This window comes from Eublepharis macularius, chromosome 9, assembly GCF_028583425.1.
Source record: "Eublepharis macularius isolate TG4126 chromosome 9, MPM_Emac_v1.0, whole genome shotgun sequence".
NCBI lineage: Eukaryota > Metazoa > Chordata > Lepidosauria > Squamata > Eublepharidae > Eublepharis > Eublepharis macularius.
The window spans coordinates 85,808,841-85,826,117 of record NC_072798.1 but is presented as its reverse complement, the minus strand read 5'-3'; the positions used below and the strand labels follow the sequence as shown (position 1 = coordinate 85,826,117).

The 17,277-nt window shown below is 41.6% G+C and overlaps 1 protein-coding gene across 1 annotated transcript in view; it reads left to right on the top strand.

Annotated features, from left to right (window-relative positions):
- The window catches only part of MOV10L1 (Mov10 like RISC complex RNA helicase 1), a 44,961-nt gene extending 34,473 nt beyond the window's left edge, over positions 1-10,488 (top strand). Inside the window, exons 18-25 of the mRNA XM_054987789.1 lie at positions 471-592; positions 2,970-3,069; positions 4,067-4,231; positions 4,709-4,882; positions 6,527-6,676; positions 8,792-8,899; positions 9,453-9,590; positions 10,329-10,488. Coding sequence (XP_054843764.1) covers positions 471-592; positions 2,970-3,069; positions 4,067-4,231; positions 4,709-4,882; positions 6,527-6,676; positions 8,792-8,899; positions 9,453-9,590; positions 10,329-10,424 — 1,053 coding nt within the window. The 3' untranslated portion in view covers positions 10,425-10,488. The remainder of the gene's footprint in view (positions 1-470; positions 593-2,969; positions 3,070-4,066; positions 4,232-4,708; positions 4,883-6,526; positions 6,677-8,791; positions 8,900-9,452; positions 9,591-10,328) is intronic.
- Positions 10,489-17,277: the final 6,789 nt, after the last annotated feature.

Below are 17,277 nucleotides of genomic sequence, written 5' to 3'. Positions count from 1 at the left end.
GGAATCAGTGTTGCTTGAGTAACATAAGCAATGTTGTTCTTAAGAAAGTTAGTGATGGACAGTCCTTTACTTGGGTGTTCCTCACTAAAAAGTATTGTGGAACAAGAGTACAAAGGAAGAATGGGAACTAGTTCAGCAGAAAAATTACAAAAAACTACAGAATTATAGTGAGCAGAGTGAATGTATACTGCACCTTGAGCAAATGAGGCAAGAAGGATCAGTTTCAAATAGTAGCCCGTATGTCTTGTTGATCAGAAGTATTCTCAGAATAGCTTAAAATGTTTTCATGCTACGTCTGAATATTGGGATCAAACTTGTATGCAGGGGTTCACAGATGCACGGCAGCAGTCAACATCTTACTTTCCAGACTTCAAAACGATACTTTGCGTTTCAGAAATCTGCCATCTGTAGATCAGCTTTAGAATGTAATAAATTATTAAGAACAGTTCCTTGTTTGTATTTACTTTCAGAGTCTGAATGATGTAATAAAGCTTTACTGCAAAGATGGAGAAGATATTTGGCAAGCATCTCGGTTTAGGATAATTGTCATCACATGCAGCAGTGCTGGAATGTTCTACCATATAGGAATAAGGTAAAGTGAATGCACGTTTGGGTGACACACCTGGAACAAATCTTGAACATAAAAATGGAAGGGTCTCGCAACACAACTGTGGTCTAAAGAGAGGAGAAGTGAAGAGACAAACAAAATTACCCACAGCTGTCTTTCTGGGCTAGTGTGACTTGCATTATATTTTTTCTATTCAAATAATACTTCAGCGTGCATCTTTCTTTTATAACATCTACTGCCTCCTTCAGACCATCTTAGCACATTACTAATTAAAGTTATGAGAGAAATGGCATATTGAAATATCCAGTAATAATGTATGTCAAGCTATATGAGGAAATAAACCACTGTAATTTCCATACAGCAGAGAGTTGTGTGTGCACTCACATGTGCATACACACACAATTTTAAATCTCCCATTTACTATGGTATTTGCCCCTTCATTGTCATACTAGATTATCTGGATTGCAGGATGCAAATTGGTTTCCTGCACAGCTGTACTGAGTTTTTCTGTTCATTGACAAAAAGGGGAATTGCATATTTGGAGAGCGCTGGTTTTCAGAAAATTAATACTGGAAAACTGGAAGATGCCCTAAATAGAATGTTGTCTGATTTAGCATGTTTTTAGCAATTTTATTTAATAAACATTTTAAAATTACCCTATCTTAACTTTAACCACCCAAGAACAAGAAATATCTGGACTGAAATATTTAATTAGAGGAAAAATAAGATATTTGGGGTTTACATTATGTTCAAACAAAATCAAAAGGTATATGTAGAAATGATTTTATTGGAATGATACTCCTAATGAATTAAAGACAATATAACTTGTATTCTCTTTGCATTGTTCAAATTTAAGAAAAAAATAATTGCACTGAAATTGCTGATACCATTTTAGCACACACCTCAACTGGCACATCATATCAATTTTGTTTCAGCAGAATTTAACTTTCTTCTACAGAGGTCACAGAGACACCTCCGCTTCACTGTCATGCTCTGTAGCATCACTTGCACTATTTATTAGCTCCATATTAGATTCTCTACACATAAGAGGAAAAAGAATTTTAGCTTTAGTTTTGAGTTGACCTGTGCAGAAGAAATCATAACTTCTTTCTTTCTTTATTGAAAAGTTTATATGCCACTTTTCCACCCAAAAAAGGGTCCCCAAGGCAGCAAACAAAATATTAAAACATTAAAAAACATTTAAAATGTATATATAAATACAAAAAACACAACAAATGCACACTTGATTTTATTTGGATAATGGTTTACAAATCAGTAAAACATGCATATACTTCTTAGGGATAACCGCCCGAAAAACATTAATTGCAGCTTTGAAACTGGCGGGCTTGCCTAATATTGTACCAGCAGTGGCATCCATTCATGCTTTATTTATGAAATGATTCTTAGAAAACTTTTCTGCTCCACATCTGAGTACACCCAAAGAGAGAGACCCTGCTTTTGTGGAGAAGGATATGCTTCAGAAGAGCCCAGGATGTGGAGGGAAACGAAGAATTACCTCGTTCCTTTTGGAGAGACAGGCTGTTCGGTTCCACTTTCTAAAGAGAGATGAACGGCTTGCTCCCTGCATGACCACAGGCTACAGGCATAAAGACTGCCCATAGTCGAGCAGAGGCTGTACCACTGTGATAGCCTGTCTAGAATGAGCTTAGTTCATCAGCTGTTAGGGAGCGCCCCGTTTTTCTTTCCCATTCTGGATTTTATCCCCATGAAGCAAATGGAAGCTGAGAAGCATTCTGGCAAGCATGGCATCATGGGAGGATCACAGTAGAAAGGTAGTTTCTGCTTTAAAAAGAGAAATAGGACTAGGCACCAATGAAAAAATACCTGTGAACAGGAAGAGGGTATACATAGAATGGGGTGAAGTCATTACAAATGAGATGAGAGGAATCTTTTGAGTATTGCATAGTTCTGTTTCCTTCAACCTGCAACAATTTAAATGAAATGGAGGGGGACGCCGTGTACGCTGCTCTTTAAAGGAAGGGAGGGAATAAAAATAGAATGATAGAACCTCTCCCTTATCCCTTGGTTGTGCAGAATTACTAAACAATGGAATGTGTTGGCATATGTAAGAAGAAACTTAGAAATTCAGAAAGTCAGGAAGAAAATGAAAGAGATAGTAGCTATGGATATTGTATGAACTCTTAAGATCTGTGTTGGATGACAATATACTCTAAAGCCATGGTAACTGGACGTTTTCTATGTTGAATCATGGAAATTCACAGTATGACATTTTGTGTGTAACGTGTAGAACACTGGTGAAAATTCTGAACAGTAATGAAATGTTTTGCATGTATTCGGCAACATTCATGTAATTTGTCTGTTTGCTTCGACATTACCACATGGTGGCAGAATAGTTTCAGCTTTTGTTCTGTAATTCTAGAACTGGACACTTCACTCATGTATTTGTGGATGAAGCAGGCCAGGCAAGTGAACCTGAATGCCTGATCCCATTGGGGCTGATCTCTGAAATCAGTGGGCAGGTGAGTATTCTCCTTGTGTAAAAAAAAAAAAGTAATCAAATTTATTGAACTTTCTGAAGCACTCAGGTTGAGCCTTTTCTGACTTTTCTTTCTTGGTAAGTCACTTCTGTGAACTGGACTGATTTGTCTAGGAAGGAGAAGTTAAGGAGAAGAGTCTGTCTTAAAATACCTTATTTGCATAACGCTGATTTAAACAAAGCACATGAGATAAAGAGCCAATATTTTTCATTTTAAGATTCACATTGATGCACCATAATAGGATATTAAACATGTTTAAGTTGTTTATTGAAATGTCCTTGTAATTGACTGTACTAACTCACACTGTATAATCCACCTTGAGTCTCAGTGAGTAGGATGGACTATAATAAATAAAATCATAGGCCAGTGGTAGACCATATACTTTGCATATAGATCACAAATTCAATTTCTGTCTCTCTATATACAAAGACAGTGGGTCTTGATAGTAGAGCTGGAGGGGTGTGGAGTGTGTGCTGGGGTCTTGGGCTGGAAATACCGGTGGTCTCACATGTTGTGTCCAGTTCATATTTCTCTTCTTTTTTCCTCTGTTCTCCTCATTAAAACACTGTTCTGATATTGAAGAGTTAGGGGGAGAGAATTATGGAAAAGCTTTATGCTGATAACAAAAGTACAAATACGAACTTTGTAATTAGGCCAATACGCTATCATAGAGGAAAATCAAAATTGTTTCCTATTTATTTTTTCTTCTTTGTTTCTTTCTTTTCCTTTCTTTATCTTTTTTATTCTCTTTTTAAAAATTTGTATGTTTTTTTAAGATCTTCAATAAAATGTATGTAAAAAAAAACATGGTTCTGTGTATGCTGTACTTTTTTGTAAAGAAGAGTATGAAGGAGGATCATGTACACTCAGTTCATGTGTTCAGTTAAGACACAAACTAACATATTTAGAAGTGTTACAATAATATAAATTTTTAATTCTTGGTGTAAGCTTTCATACAAAAATGTATTTCTACTTTCAGATAGTACTTTCAGGTGATCCAATGCAGCTAGGCCCAGTTATAAAATCTAAGATTGCTGCAGTTTATGGATTAAATGTTTCACTGATGGAGAGACTGATGTCTCGGCCTCTGTATTTGAGAGATGAAGATGCTTTTGGTGCTTGTGGGTCATATAATCCTCTATTGGTAAGTTAATTGGGGAATTTGCTTCACTGTTTAATCTTAGATTCTTGTTTTAGCTTTAATACATAAAATAGAGTTTAAGTGTAGGATACTATTTCAAGCTGCCTTTCACTAAATGTGTCAGATCTCTTGGCTGATGGCAGAATGTATTTATCATAGTACATGGTTCTGTGAGGCAGAGCTACTTCATCAGATGCAATGGATGCTGCCTCACAGATGCTTATGCCATAGTAAGTCTTCAGGGTGCCATAGAACTCATTTTAGCTGCAGCAGACAAAAATACTGTCAGAAACACATTATAAATAGGTACATAATTGCAGCAGATCTCTGGAATACATGCAATTGCCATTTAGTATGGTGGCCTCAAGGCTCCAGACATTTGGCTTGCCACATGAGTTCGGATGCTGGACCAGATAGATCTTTTTGGTCTGATTAGCCAGACCCTTTGTTCTTGGGTCACCGTCTTAATTTTCCTTGCAGGTTACCAAGCTTGTGAAGAATTACCGATCTCATGCTGCACTGCTTACATTGCCATCTAAACTCTTTTACCACAAGGAGTTAGAAGTCTGTGCTGATCCGTCAGTGGCAAACTCTTTGTTAGGATGGGAGAAGTTGCCAAAGAAAGGTTTTCCACTGGTCTTTCATGGAATGAGAGTATGTAAATTACCTTTCCTCCAGATAAGTCTTCATCAGTAGATTTTGTTTAAAGATCTCAGGTACAGAAACAACATTCCCACAAGATTATGTAGGCACATTTTTATGCAATGTAATGTGAATAAGTGGGAATATGCATTAATATGCACTCTTAGAATGCTTCCTTTTTAAAAATATACTTGTCACCTTGAAGGAGGAAAAAAGGTGATAAGTGATACAGGTTTCCCACAAATAACATTACCATGAATTTGCAGGATCCTGGTCTTCAGGAAGGAGGGAGATGAAGGTTGCAGGAATCCCTTGGAGTTCTTTAAGAGTGGGAGAGGAGGAGGAACAGCTGGGCTTTGCTTCCAGCCTTTGCAAGTAGCACATTATTCATAGAAAGCAGAATCCCTCATTAGTGCTAGTCCATTTCTACCTCCTCTGCAGTTACAATTTCACTGGTACTGCAAGTTCCAAAAGTACCACTACTAGCAGGTTAAGGGACATTGCATCCGCTGTCCAGTCTTCATGACTAAGCAGTGGTTCTTTCTTCCTCAGCATCATTAGCTTGTGGTTCTTAATGTCCAATCCAAAGAGAAACATGTCTCTACATGAATCCCCCATCTTTACTCCAAACTCTGATGTACAAAGGAGATACAAGAAGGCCAGGGAAGCATGGCAGGGCCACTCTCACAGAATGAGAAATCTGTCAGCCTTAAAGTGTAGATGCTGTGGAGTGGGAGCTGCAAGCCTAGCTGTCCCTTTCTCATGGTGGAGTGGCAGCAGGAGCAACAGGAGCTCCTGCTTGCCATCTTATGCCCTGGGGCTCCCAGTGTTAGCACTGCCTTTCCAACTACCTGGCAGCAGCCTCCAACATGCTACTCCAACATTGCAAGGGGTGGGGGGGGGATCACCACATTCAGGTCCAGCCCTGACACTTGCTTGGCCTTGAATGGAAGCTCACATCAGCTTGGGTGCCCCTCCTAGGAGCCTCTGTCAGAACTGTGAAGAGCAAAGAGCAGCTGGCTTGTGCTTGATCGCTGCAAAAGCTTGTCCTGTGAGAAGGGAAGGAAGGTGCAAAACCATGTGGCGGCTGCAGCCAGGTGACAGGAAAGAACAAATCCAGCAGGCTCCAACCTTCACTGTCACTGCCTGACCAGCAGCCAGCTCACCTTCCTCAGGCTTCTACGGCTGCAGTGGATCCCCACATTCTTTTGCATGATTGGTTGAGTCACAAGATGCTGTTGTTCCTCCCTGCTTTCTAATCAACAAATACCTTCTTGTCACAACACTCGCTGGTATGGAAGTTGCTGTGCAAGCCGCATGCGAGTGTCCTTGGCAGGCCAGATGCAGCCCATGGCCCGGATGTTCAACCCCCTTGGAATAAGGTCTCGTCATTGGTTAACTGCGCTATGGAATATGCTTTGAGAGAAGCTCATTTGCAGTTGAGCATCCGTGAAGTCGTTAGTGTGCCCTTTTAGGGGTACTCTTCCTGGTTTTTATTTTATTGTGAAGATTTTTCATAGAGTACTGCTTGGGCTATAAAATGGGATATACATTATAAAATGAAACCAAAATGTACTAGCTGGACCATTGGTCTGATCCAGCATGGCTGCTCTTCTTTGCTCTTAAAGGATTGCATCTTCTGCTGTTTTAATGCAGGGCAACGAAATGCGCGAAGGCCACAACCCCTCTTGGTTCAATCCTACAGAAGCAGTTCAGATAATGCGCTATTGTTGCCTGCTTGCTAAAAGGATCAGCCACACAGTGTCACAAACAGACATTGGAGTAATTGCACCTTATCGGAAGCAGGTAAAGCCTGATACGGCGGATTTTTATCATAACGTTATTTTGTTCTGTATTTTTATTGATTTTATGTTCCATAAGCTATGTTTAGGCCTTTTTAATGCGTACTATGAAGCATAAATGTCACAAACTTGTATCTTTGTAAAGTTATAGAAATTAAAATGCATTTTTTTAGATAAGTAGGTCTGTTAACAAGACAACTAAATTGTTGTAACATTTCTCAGCCCAGTCTGATAAAAATCACTTATATAGTGAGAAATTCTTTACATGTGCTTATGTTTCTCAATATGTGCATTCTGTTCTGCAAACAGAGATTATTTCAGTTCCTAACAGTAAAATACAACTTTATATTAAATGAGTGTGTGCGAATATAGTTGTACCCCAAATCTCCCCCTCAGGGGTTCCTTACATACTCAAGGACTTGAGCAACCTAACCCCCAGCCCCCTTGTTTCCAAGTAGCTCAACAGTCTGAACTGTTAGGAGCATCTACTGGCGCATAAGCAAATGGTCACGGGAATATATGCACACTGAGGAAGCTTGGAGAAGAGAAAATGCAGATATTTATATGCTGGTGCTAGATAAAACCGTCTGAACTACAAAATAGGAGAGCTGGTCCAGAGTTACACGAGCACACTGATATAGTTGGTGTTTTGGAAATCTGGTGGGATGGGTCTGGATGTCATATATCCAACAGTTCTTAAATAAATGTAAACTGCAGCATTACTAAAATCAGTTCTAAGGAATTGGAAGGTAGCAAAGGGAACATCCAGGTTGTTTTTTAAGATTATCCTGAGGAGAACTCAGGATTTTTTTATTTTTTTCCTACTGAAAATTATTTTTATTTCAATTATTTACAAAACTGTTTACAATATGAAATACAACATGGGTAAATTGTTAAAAACTACATAACAGAGAAAGGTAAAACATGGAAAGACAAATTCAAGTTGAATGATCTGATATATTTTGGATTATAGATTCAGGGTTGTTTGGTATATTTTATTGGGAGGATATAGATTTTCTTTAGAAATGTATTCAAAAAAGGGGAACCATTTTTCTATAAAATTTGTTGTTTTGGGGAAATTTTCAGCTTGATAGATTCCATCATTGATTTTTTAAAAAAAAAATGGTCCCATATTTTAGAAGAGAACTCAGGATTTATAAGCAAGTCAGCCTAATGTCTGTTCTAGATAAATTTGTAGAAACTACTTATTCTTAAACATGTGAACAAACCTTACTGAGGAAGGATTAGCATGGTTTTTGTAAGGAGAAGCCCTTTTGCTCCAACCTTTCTGGAAGTTTTTGAGAGGTTTAGTAAACCTGGACAAAGATGATTTGGTAGGCATTATATACTTGGACGTTCAAAATTCTTTTGTCATTAATCCCTCAAAGTCACTGGAGTCAGTTTAGCATTTATGGGATACATGGACAGTTCTTCTGGATGATAAAATGGTTAAAACAGGAAGCAGAGTGTACAACAGTTCTTGGAAAGAGAAGACTTATCTCAAACCATGGGGTGGGTAAAAACCTTTCTTCTTCTTCCATAATGCCAGAAATCTTGAGCAGCCAATGAGATCAGGCAGTAGATTCAGAACAGGCAAGAGAAAGTTCTTCTTTATCTAAAGAGCAATATGCTTGTAGATTTATTATCACTGGTTGGAATGTGATGGCCGCTAGTTTAGCCAGCTTTAAAATGGAGGATAGGTCTGTCGATAGCTATTAGATATAGTGCTTAAACTGAACCTCTGTGTTCAAGGGCAGTAACTCTGAATTCCGGTGCTTGGGGAGGCAACTGGAGAGGTTTTTCTCTGCATGCTTTGCATGTAGTCAGTCTCTCCAGGAACATTTGGCCAGCCGTTGTATGAAAGAGAACGATGGACTAGATGGTTCATTGGTCTGATCCTGCATAGTGATTCTTGTATTATGTTCAACAGGTCATTCTGTACCTTTATCTTTTTTTATTAGAAAAACAAAATTGTACTAGAAAATTAATTCAAGACGATGCAGTTGGTATTTTTCTTTAACACTTCAGCCTTTTTTTCCCTTCAGACCATAGTGATGTTTAAAACGTTGGTTGTGAATATCGCAGATTAAAAGTAATTTTTACATTGTTCTTGCTTCAGGTGGAAAAAATCAGACTTCTCTTGCACAGTGTGGACCTGACAGACATCAAAGTCGGTTCTGTAGAGGAGTTTCAAGGACAAGAATTCCTGGTGATCCTCGTGTCAACGGTATGTAATAAGGCTGTGTGTGCGTGTGTGCGTGTGCACGAGCACACTTGTATGTGTGCGCCAGAGTAAGTGCAAGGGGATAACTCAAGGCTTTGATCATGGTAGTAACCACTACAGAGATCTGGCAGGCATGTTGACTTAATATTATGAAAACTGCCGGTGGTGGTCCCTAATTTGCGTGAAGGCTTATTGTTCAATGTGAAGGTTTTTTTAGGTCTAGCTGGCTTGACTAAGTACTAAATTTCTCCTGATCCGTTGTTCTTCAGGTCCTTTGTAAAATATTGCTCTATATTTAATAGTTTAAGGTACAAATCCACAACAGCTAGTGATACAAGATACTGCTGTGAGATTTGTGCATGGGGTGTGTGTGTGTGTGAAAGAGACAGCCATTTGTGAATTATACCTCTTCACCTGCGAGAAATTATCTAGGTAGAGGTTTTTCTCTGTTTTTTGCAATAGGAAAAGCAGTTGGAGTTTTTTTCTACAAAAGCAGATTTCTGCAGAAGTGCCTGTAACATTTCTGACCTTTGGAATTTCACTGTTTCTGTTCTAGGTCCGGTCAAATGAGAGCTCATTTTATGAGATGGGGCACATTATGGGCTTCCTGGCTAATTCAAAGCGGTTTAATGTGGCAATTACCAGGTCTAAGGCACTGCTGATTGTAGTCGGAAATCCTCATGTGCTTGCCAAAGTAAGGTATTCTGTTGAAAGACTTAAATTTCAGTAAGAAGTATCAAAGTTGTTATTGTCCATCTGTAGTGTAAATGTAACTTTGGATCTTGCTACTTGTTTTAATTAATGTGCTCCTTGCAGCCACACGTCAGCTGAGGGGAACCAGTTCTTTTTTTAAAAGGAGAGCTCAAGTCAGCCCAGAACTTTTCCCCAGGATAGGGGGAGCTGGAATTATTCCTGTCCGTCATAGTGACCTTTTAGCTAGGCTCTTCAACATTCTTAATTTTTTTATATAAGTAAGCAGTTTGAAATCTACAGCCAAGGAAATACGAAGTTTTCTGATTAAAACTGAATTTCTCTGAGGTGGCAAACCTGTAAACCCTGTGGATCTTAGTGGGGTTTTCTACGTAGTAGAGGGGAGGGTTTTAAACATCCATAGGATTGCGCTGTAAGTAGCATGAGTTTTTAAATCCCTCGTGAATTTACCCATGTAACATCTACATTTCTCTGTATAGTGACATGGCCAGTTATGACATCTATGAGGATAATCAGCTTCACATTGCGGGGTGAGGGGAATGAAATACCTGTATCAGGAAAATGTTAAAAGTGAAACTTTAAGCTGCAAGTCCTGTCCTAATCTCTTATTCTTCAGGTCTCTATAATATTACTAGTCAGTAGGACTTCATTTGGCACATCATCTGTTTTTGTTTACAATTAAAACGGAGAAGTTGTTACAATCTTTGTTCTTTTGGGGCAGGACCCTTGCTTTAATGCGTTATTGGACTACAGTTTGTCCAATGGAGTTTACCTTGGCTGCGACCTACCACAAGAGCTGCAAAGTCTGAATCAGTGAGTGTCTTTCGTCATCGTTGGTGAAGTGAGATTGGATGAATCAGCAGTGGCTCCTCTTCCATACATCTCTTTTTTAAAGGTCACAATGGGGCAAAGCACTGGCACTGCTATATTTGAAAACAAAGTGCATATCCTTAAGAACTGAACACTCGAAATGGTCTTGCTTTGTGTTTTTGTGCTTTGTAGCGAAATACTACTAGCGTATTGCCACAAATAAATGAGGCAATGTTCACGCTGATGGGTGAAATAGCAAAAAGCCTTTGCAGTCTGAAACTAAAGATTCAGGGGCGTATCAGGGTTACTAGGATATACAATAAATGATTAAACTAAGTGTAGGTGCACATACAATACAGCTTTTAGTAGTGTATAACAGTTTGACTGACTCGCTTTCTCCAAGAGTCCTGTGTATTGTGCCCTACACACACATCCTGTGTTTGTGGAATGTTTAGTAATAAGATGGGTATTTGTACTCTCTCGATCTGTTTTATTGTCAATTTACTGATATGACTAGCTCCTTTTTTAAGAATTATAGTACAACTTGGTAATCTTCTTTATTACATTTTGCTGCCCTATGTTTGAGCTAAAATACAAGCTGGCACTTCACCAACAAATTAAAAAATATTCCAAATTCGGAATTTTATTTTTATGCTGTAAAAAAGATCATGTATAATTAAAGTTTTCTGCATGTTGTCATATACCTGCATGTTGTTGTTGATGATGATGATGATGATAAGGTAAAATGCTTATATAACTTATCCATTAAGGTGTATCTTGCTGGCATCTCAGCATTTCACTCCAGAATCGATGGGAAGACAGCTTCTTCCCATAGCATTTCTAAATTGTTTCTGAAGACACTTCAGAATGTTTCCGCCTGTTAAAGAAATAGTGCCCCAGTGATTGCTTAAACTAGTACTGGTAGAATTAAAGCAACCTCTGGTTCGAACCTTTAGCTAGCTGTGACCTTCTGTTCTTATCACTAAAAGTTGATTTTTTAGTAGCTATCACCTCTAGTAGACGGGTGAGTGAATTAGCAGTGCTGCGCTGACCCTCCTTTTTGTAAGATCCACCAAGGGAAAGCGGTCTTGAGATCTGACCTCAAATTTAGACCTAAAGTTGCAAATCAGTTTCATTTAACCCAGAACATTGTACTTCGTTTTTCCCCCTACACCGGTTACAGAATCTGAGAGGGCCCTACACTCACTGGACATCCGCAGGACGTCACTTTTTTACTTACATTGTACAGCATTTTGAAAAGACATTTGTGTTTTATGCTGGACCTGAAAAGGGGAACGGGGCCACTGTCCTGTGGGTGACATCAGCCATTAGGCAGTGTTTTCTTATGGCTAACTTACTGTGCCTTTCGGAAGTAAGGGCACATTCCACGAGAACCCAGGCGTCTTCTGCTGCGTTCCTGAGCGGAGTCCCTTTACGCAACATACGCAGTGCAGCCATGTGGGACTGCACAGAAGACAGACAATGAAAACAGAGTTGCACTTACCGTAACTGCTGTTCATTGATGTCTTCTGTGCAGTCACACATACCCTCCCTCCCGCCCCACTGTGTTCTTCAAGACTTGCCTCTTGGAGCCAGCGGCTCAGGAGAAACTGGAAGGTTTGGGATGCTGCCTCCCAGTGCCATTTTGGCAGGAAAGGCCACACATGCACACTGGAGAGGCAAGTGCCCCCCAACGAACTTTAGTTTTAAAAACCTACCAGCCGGCAGGCTTGCGCTTGCGCAGTCCCATGTGTGCCTGCACAGAAGACGTCAATGAACAGCAATTACGGTAAGTGCAACTCCGTTTTCCAAAAAAATCCTATGACAAAAATGGAACTCATTTGAAAGTAGTTGAAACGATTTTTTTTAATGATTTAGAAAAATACCTAACTTCTGTGTCCTAAAAAAGTTGGCAAATTATGTTTTTAAAAATATGAATACACATTACTATTCTTCATAAACTATTAAAAGGCTGGGCTTCTTTTGTGTGCTTAATTATAGCCACCAGTACATTCTGTTTTTTCCTTGTGATGGAACAAGAAGTTATTTTTATGATGCTGTAGTGATTAGATTCTGCCTATTGTGGCAGCTCTTTGGTGCCTGTGGCTGAAAACAAATGCCTCTTACCTCCTTGTAAGTATTTTGATATAAAAGCAGGATAAAAATTCAGCTAACAAAATACGTGGCACGTTCAGAGTTATAATGAACATTATAGTTTGCAGTTTTCCCTTCATTCTGAAATCTGTGACAAAACTCAGGAAGACAACGGTGTATATAACCTGCATAAAAAGCTTCTTCAGTTCTGCGAGGACCAGTTTTGTTTTAGGAAGAAAATGTTGTATTTTTCCTGCTTAAAAAAACCCACAGCTAAAAAAAGAATCCAGCAAAACAATTTAAAAATGACAATTCAAGGTAACTTAGAACAGGTAAGAGATGAGAATATACCAGAACAGCTACAAAAAAGCCAACGATGTAGAGGATAAAACTTCAGAGTCCAGGAGGTATCATCCTTGTGCCTGCAGAGAGGGCCCATTTTGAAACAGCTGCCCCCATCACTGAAGGATCTTGGCAATCATTCTGTGATGGCATCTACTATTCCCTCTCTCAAAATTGCTGACATGGCTACAGGCTAAATATGGTTGAGAACTCCTGCTGTCGGGCCTTTGGAGTCCAGGGAGGAGGCCGAATCTCCACCAAGGAGGAAGAAAAGTTAGGCTTAGCTCTGTGCTTTGGGTAAAAAGCAAGTGGGCACCTAGAAAAACACTGGAGGAAACTACGGAAGATCACTGAGTGAAATGGACTGCAAGAAAGCATGATCCTGGGTCCAATAGCACTAGATTACCAAGGTATGAGCTTTCGAGAGTCAAAGTTCCTTTTGTAAGAAGGCACATTTTCCTTGTACTTACCACCTCTTTGATCAAGTATTTTTGAACCATTGATTTTAATAGAACGAAAGGGCTACTTTAATCAACACGTTTGATACTTTTTAAAATGCAAGATTTTTATTGGTGCAAAACAAAAAAGAAACTAATGTCTTTGATAAACATTAGTTTAAACAACTTCTTTGTGAAACAATATAATTTTGACTTAACTTGAATATTACAACTATATTAGATAAGGTGTCTATTATTTAGATAATTTTCATCCGGTCCTCCCTACTCTCAGGAGTATTTAAGCCACTTTACACTAAGAATTTTTCAAACACAGAATATCTAACTCTGAACATTGTCCCTGCATGTGAACACACACAAAATAACGGGGCCATATACAGAGCAGGGAGATTTTTCTGCAGCCCTAGGGCAGCCAGTAAAACTCCCGTCCCCAGAAATGATAACGACTGAGATCTTGTGAAGTCTCACCTGATTATGGTTGGTTTTATGGGTTGCCTAGGAATGGTTTCAGGCAAGTAAGGTACTGATAGCAATGACAGGGGAGAAGAAAGCTGCGGAGGGAGTAGGTGGGAAAGGGGAACAAAAAAGAGGTGAGGGAATCAGTGGGGAGCAGGTGAGATTTCCCCACAAATCTTGTGGAACCCTCCAATATAAGGGGGGCGGATCTAAAAACAGCCAATTTTTTTTAAAAAAGATAAAAATTTATAATTTGCCGCACTAAATAGTTTTAAAAGATAACCTCCTTCTTCCCGAGTTCATGAGAAAGACAGGCTTCCTCTGAACTTTCTATGTTCGGACTAAATAGCTCTTGGCATCCCAAAGCCATACAGTCTCTGAGCCTGTTCTGCATACTCTCTCTGCCGGCTGCCCCTTCAAAAGGCCGAGGGGGTACTTACTGCGGACGCTGCTGCCACTGAGGCCCAGTTGAACGTTCTGAGCACTGAAGTTTATATTTTATCCAAACGGTGTGATTTGTTACCCCCTGAATAGTTCAAATCAATTAAATAAGGCAGTTACCTAACCAATTCTTTCACTTCAGCAAAAGCGTTGGCATCATCCAGTGACTCAGGAGACAGATACTTTCTGCTTGCAGTTATATTAAGAAATGCGGTACAGATGTTCAGTAGCTTTTACAGACCAGAATCCAGGAAATGGAAAGAAATATACTGCAACGGTAGCCGTGACCTTATATTAATTTTGCACCGCTCTGTGACCCCTCTGAATAGAGCAAAGCTTTTTAATGAATGATAGAAGGATACAAAACACGAGTTTGCTCATGAGACTGTGCCCTCAAATTGCTCTTGCAATTCTCACCTCAATTTTCTCTGATGCACCAAAGCCTGACAACAATCTGAATAAAGATTTGGGGACTTGCTAGAAGCACGAACTATAGATCATACAAAGTTAGAATCTATTTCATCTTCATCACTGCTACTAATCGAGACTTTAAGAGTCAAGCTCCTGTCAGCAAGGGAGCAAAATACGCAATGGGGCCATGTTCAGAGTAGGGAGGATTTGCTGTAAGTATATGGGAGTGATGGCCACAACTGTAGCTAGTTTTAAAGGAGGTTAGACAAATCGTGGAGGAGAGGCCCATCAAATGGCTACTAGCCGTGGTGACTGAAGGGAGACTCTATAGAGAGAGAGGCAACAAATCTCTGAATACCAGTGCTGGGAAGGCATCAGTAGGGGGGAGCCTCCGCCTCTTTGCCCTGTTTGTTTGGTCCTCCAGGCCACTGTGTGAAACAGTATGCCGGACCGAACGGGCCACAGATCTGATCTAACAAGGATGAGTAGCCAAGCGGGGAGGTAAGACAAAGGAGAAGGTAGGACACTCCGGACTTGCTTGTCCTAACTTGTTCTTCACTGTGGTGCACCCCCAGTGCCCAGCTTACATTTCCTAGCTGTCTCTCTTCTGGTCTACTGTCCATGGTCCTGGCCTTGTGGGGGGGGGGGGTGTTTTGCCCCTTGTCACAGCTGCATGACTTCCTAGAGTGAAATTGCTGTTCAGTAGATCTCATACTGCTCCCAGGGGTTAATGGTGGGTCCTGAGTCTGGAAAGAGCCACTGTTGTAGATTATATTATACAAAGGGGGGGGGGACAACAAGGATTCCTCATTTCTCCTCTCCCACTCTTCTTTCTGTGTGTTATGTGCCATCTAGTCACCTCTGACCTACGGTGACTCTATAAAGGGAAGACCTCCCCAAAGTCCTATCATTAACAGACTTGCTCAGATCCTGCAAACTGGAGGACGTGGCTTCTTTTACTGGGTCAAGCCATCTTGTTTTAGGTCTTCCTCTTTTCCTTATGTCTTCCACTTTTCCTAGCATTGACTTTTCCAGAGAATCTTTAAGGATCTTTTCTAGCTCCCTCACAGCTGCTCTTACCTGCCCTTAAAGCCCCCATATAGCTTCTCCCCTTTTCCTACTTCCTTCCTACTTTCTACCCCCTAGCCACCTATTTTTACCTGCCCCCTCATCCCATCGTCACCTTTCTTTCCTGTCTTCCTCCCTCCTGGGGAAACTGGGCCCAGCTGCACAGTGTCCATTGCTGGACCAGGCCCAGATGTGCAGTGGGGAATCTGCAAGGACTTGAGAAGGGCTGCTCATTTTCACCGTTCCCTGCTTCTCACCTACCCACAGACCTATCTTTTATCTGCCTCCTCCCACATTCACCCATACAAGTTTACTGACTTCATTTATCCCCTACTGTTCTCCCCAATGGGGACCCAAAGAAGCATTCGCCACCATTTTATCCACACAAACCACCTTGTGAGCAGGGGTGGCCTGGGAGTGAAAAATGGCCCTAGAAAAGAGCTCCACACCTGAGCTGCCATGGCCCTGCACCTCCAAAAGGACGGCAAGAGCGAGAGGCATCGGGGAGTGGCACCCTTGCTCCTTAAGTAGCAGGGCCTTCCTCTGTAGAGATCAGTGACCTAGCAAGAGGGCTTCTGTGAGACCCCCCTGGGGGTCCCAATTAACTGACTGAAGCCCCCTGCCCCTGTTCAGTGGTTTAACCATTGCCAGTTATGCATTCTAAAATGCCCCTACCTAGATTGTGCTCACAAGCTTCTTCCCAGCCAGTACAGACCGGTCTTCAAAACCATTTGTGCTGCATATGTACGCACGCAGACATGTTAAATCAGTAAATCTTCAAGCCTCACCGATCGGGCATTGGTGGCTATGCTCCCTCGTGGCCGCCGGGCAGCCAGCACGGATGCCCCAGACTTTCCCGTCAAGCTAAAGGGCTAGTCCGCCTTGCTTACATAGCAACGATTTGCCTTTAAGCGGTTTATAATCTATGCAGACGGAGCGGAGGCTACAACCCCGGCCACTCTTAGTTGGAAGTGAGTGCCTCGACTTCGATGGAGAGAGATTGTGCAGCTTCCCTACAACCTGAGGTGGCCGCCCTAAACGCCCAGGTGAAAACTCCGCAGGTTTCGAACCTTCGGGTTTAGGATCGCGCAGGAGATCTCCTTTGGATCTGCAGGCGCGCCTTTGCGCTACGAACCCGCGGCGCTCTTGCGCCTCTCCAGCTCCGCCTGCTCTCGCCAGGTACCCAGAGGCGAGTTTCCCCGCCAACCTTTTCTCTCTCCCCAGGCGAGCCTTCCTAAGGGATTTGTCTGTGCTCCACATCTAAAAGGGACGGGGTCGCCCCCGGGCGTATTGCGGCAAGCCGGGGAGCCGATCGAGCCGCCGGCGCGTTGCGTGGGGCGACTCTGCGGCCCCCTCCCGCAGGTGCTCCCTCCGCCGCCGCCGCCGCCGTCTCACGCCCAGATGCTCAAGCGGCGGCGACCTTAAAGGACCTCCCGACTCCGCGCCGCTGAGTCCCTCCCTTCTGCCGCGGATGCCGCTCCGCCGCCCGCTGCTGCAGCTGCGATGCAAAGGGCCCCGCCGAGCGCCGGAATGATGAGGAGGGTGGCCCCTCCCTCCTCCCGAAGGGGCGGCTGCGCGATGCATGGCCGCGGG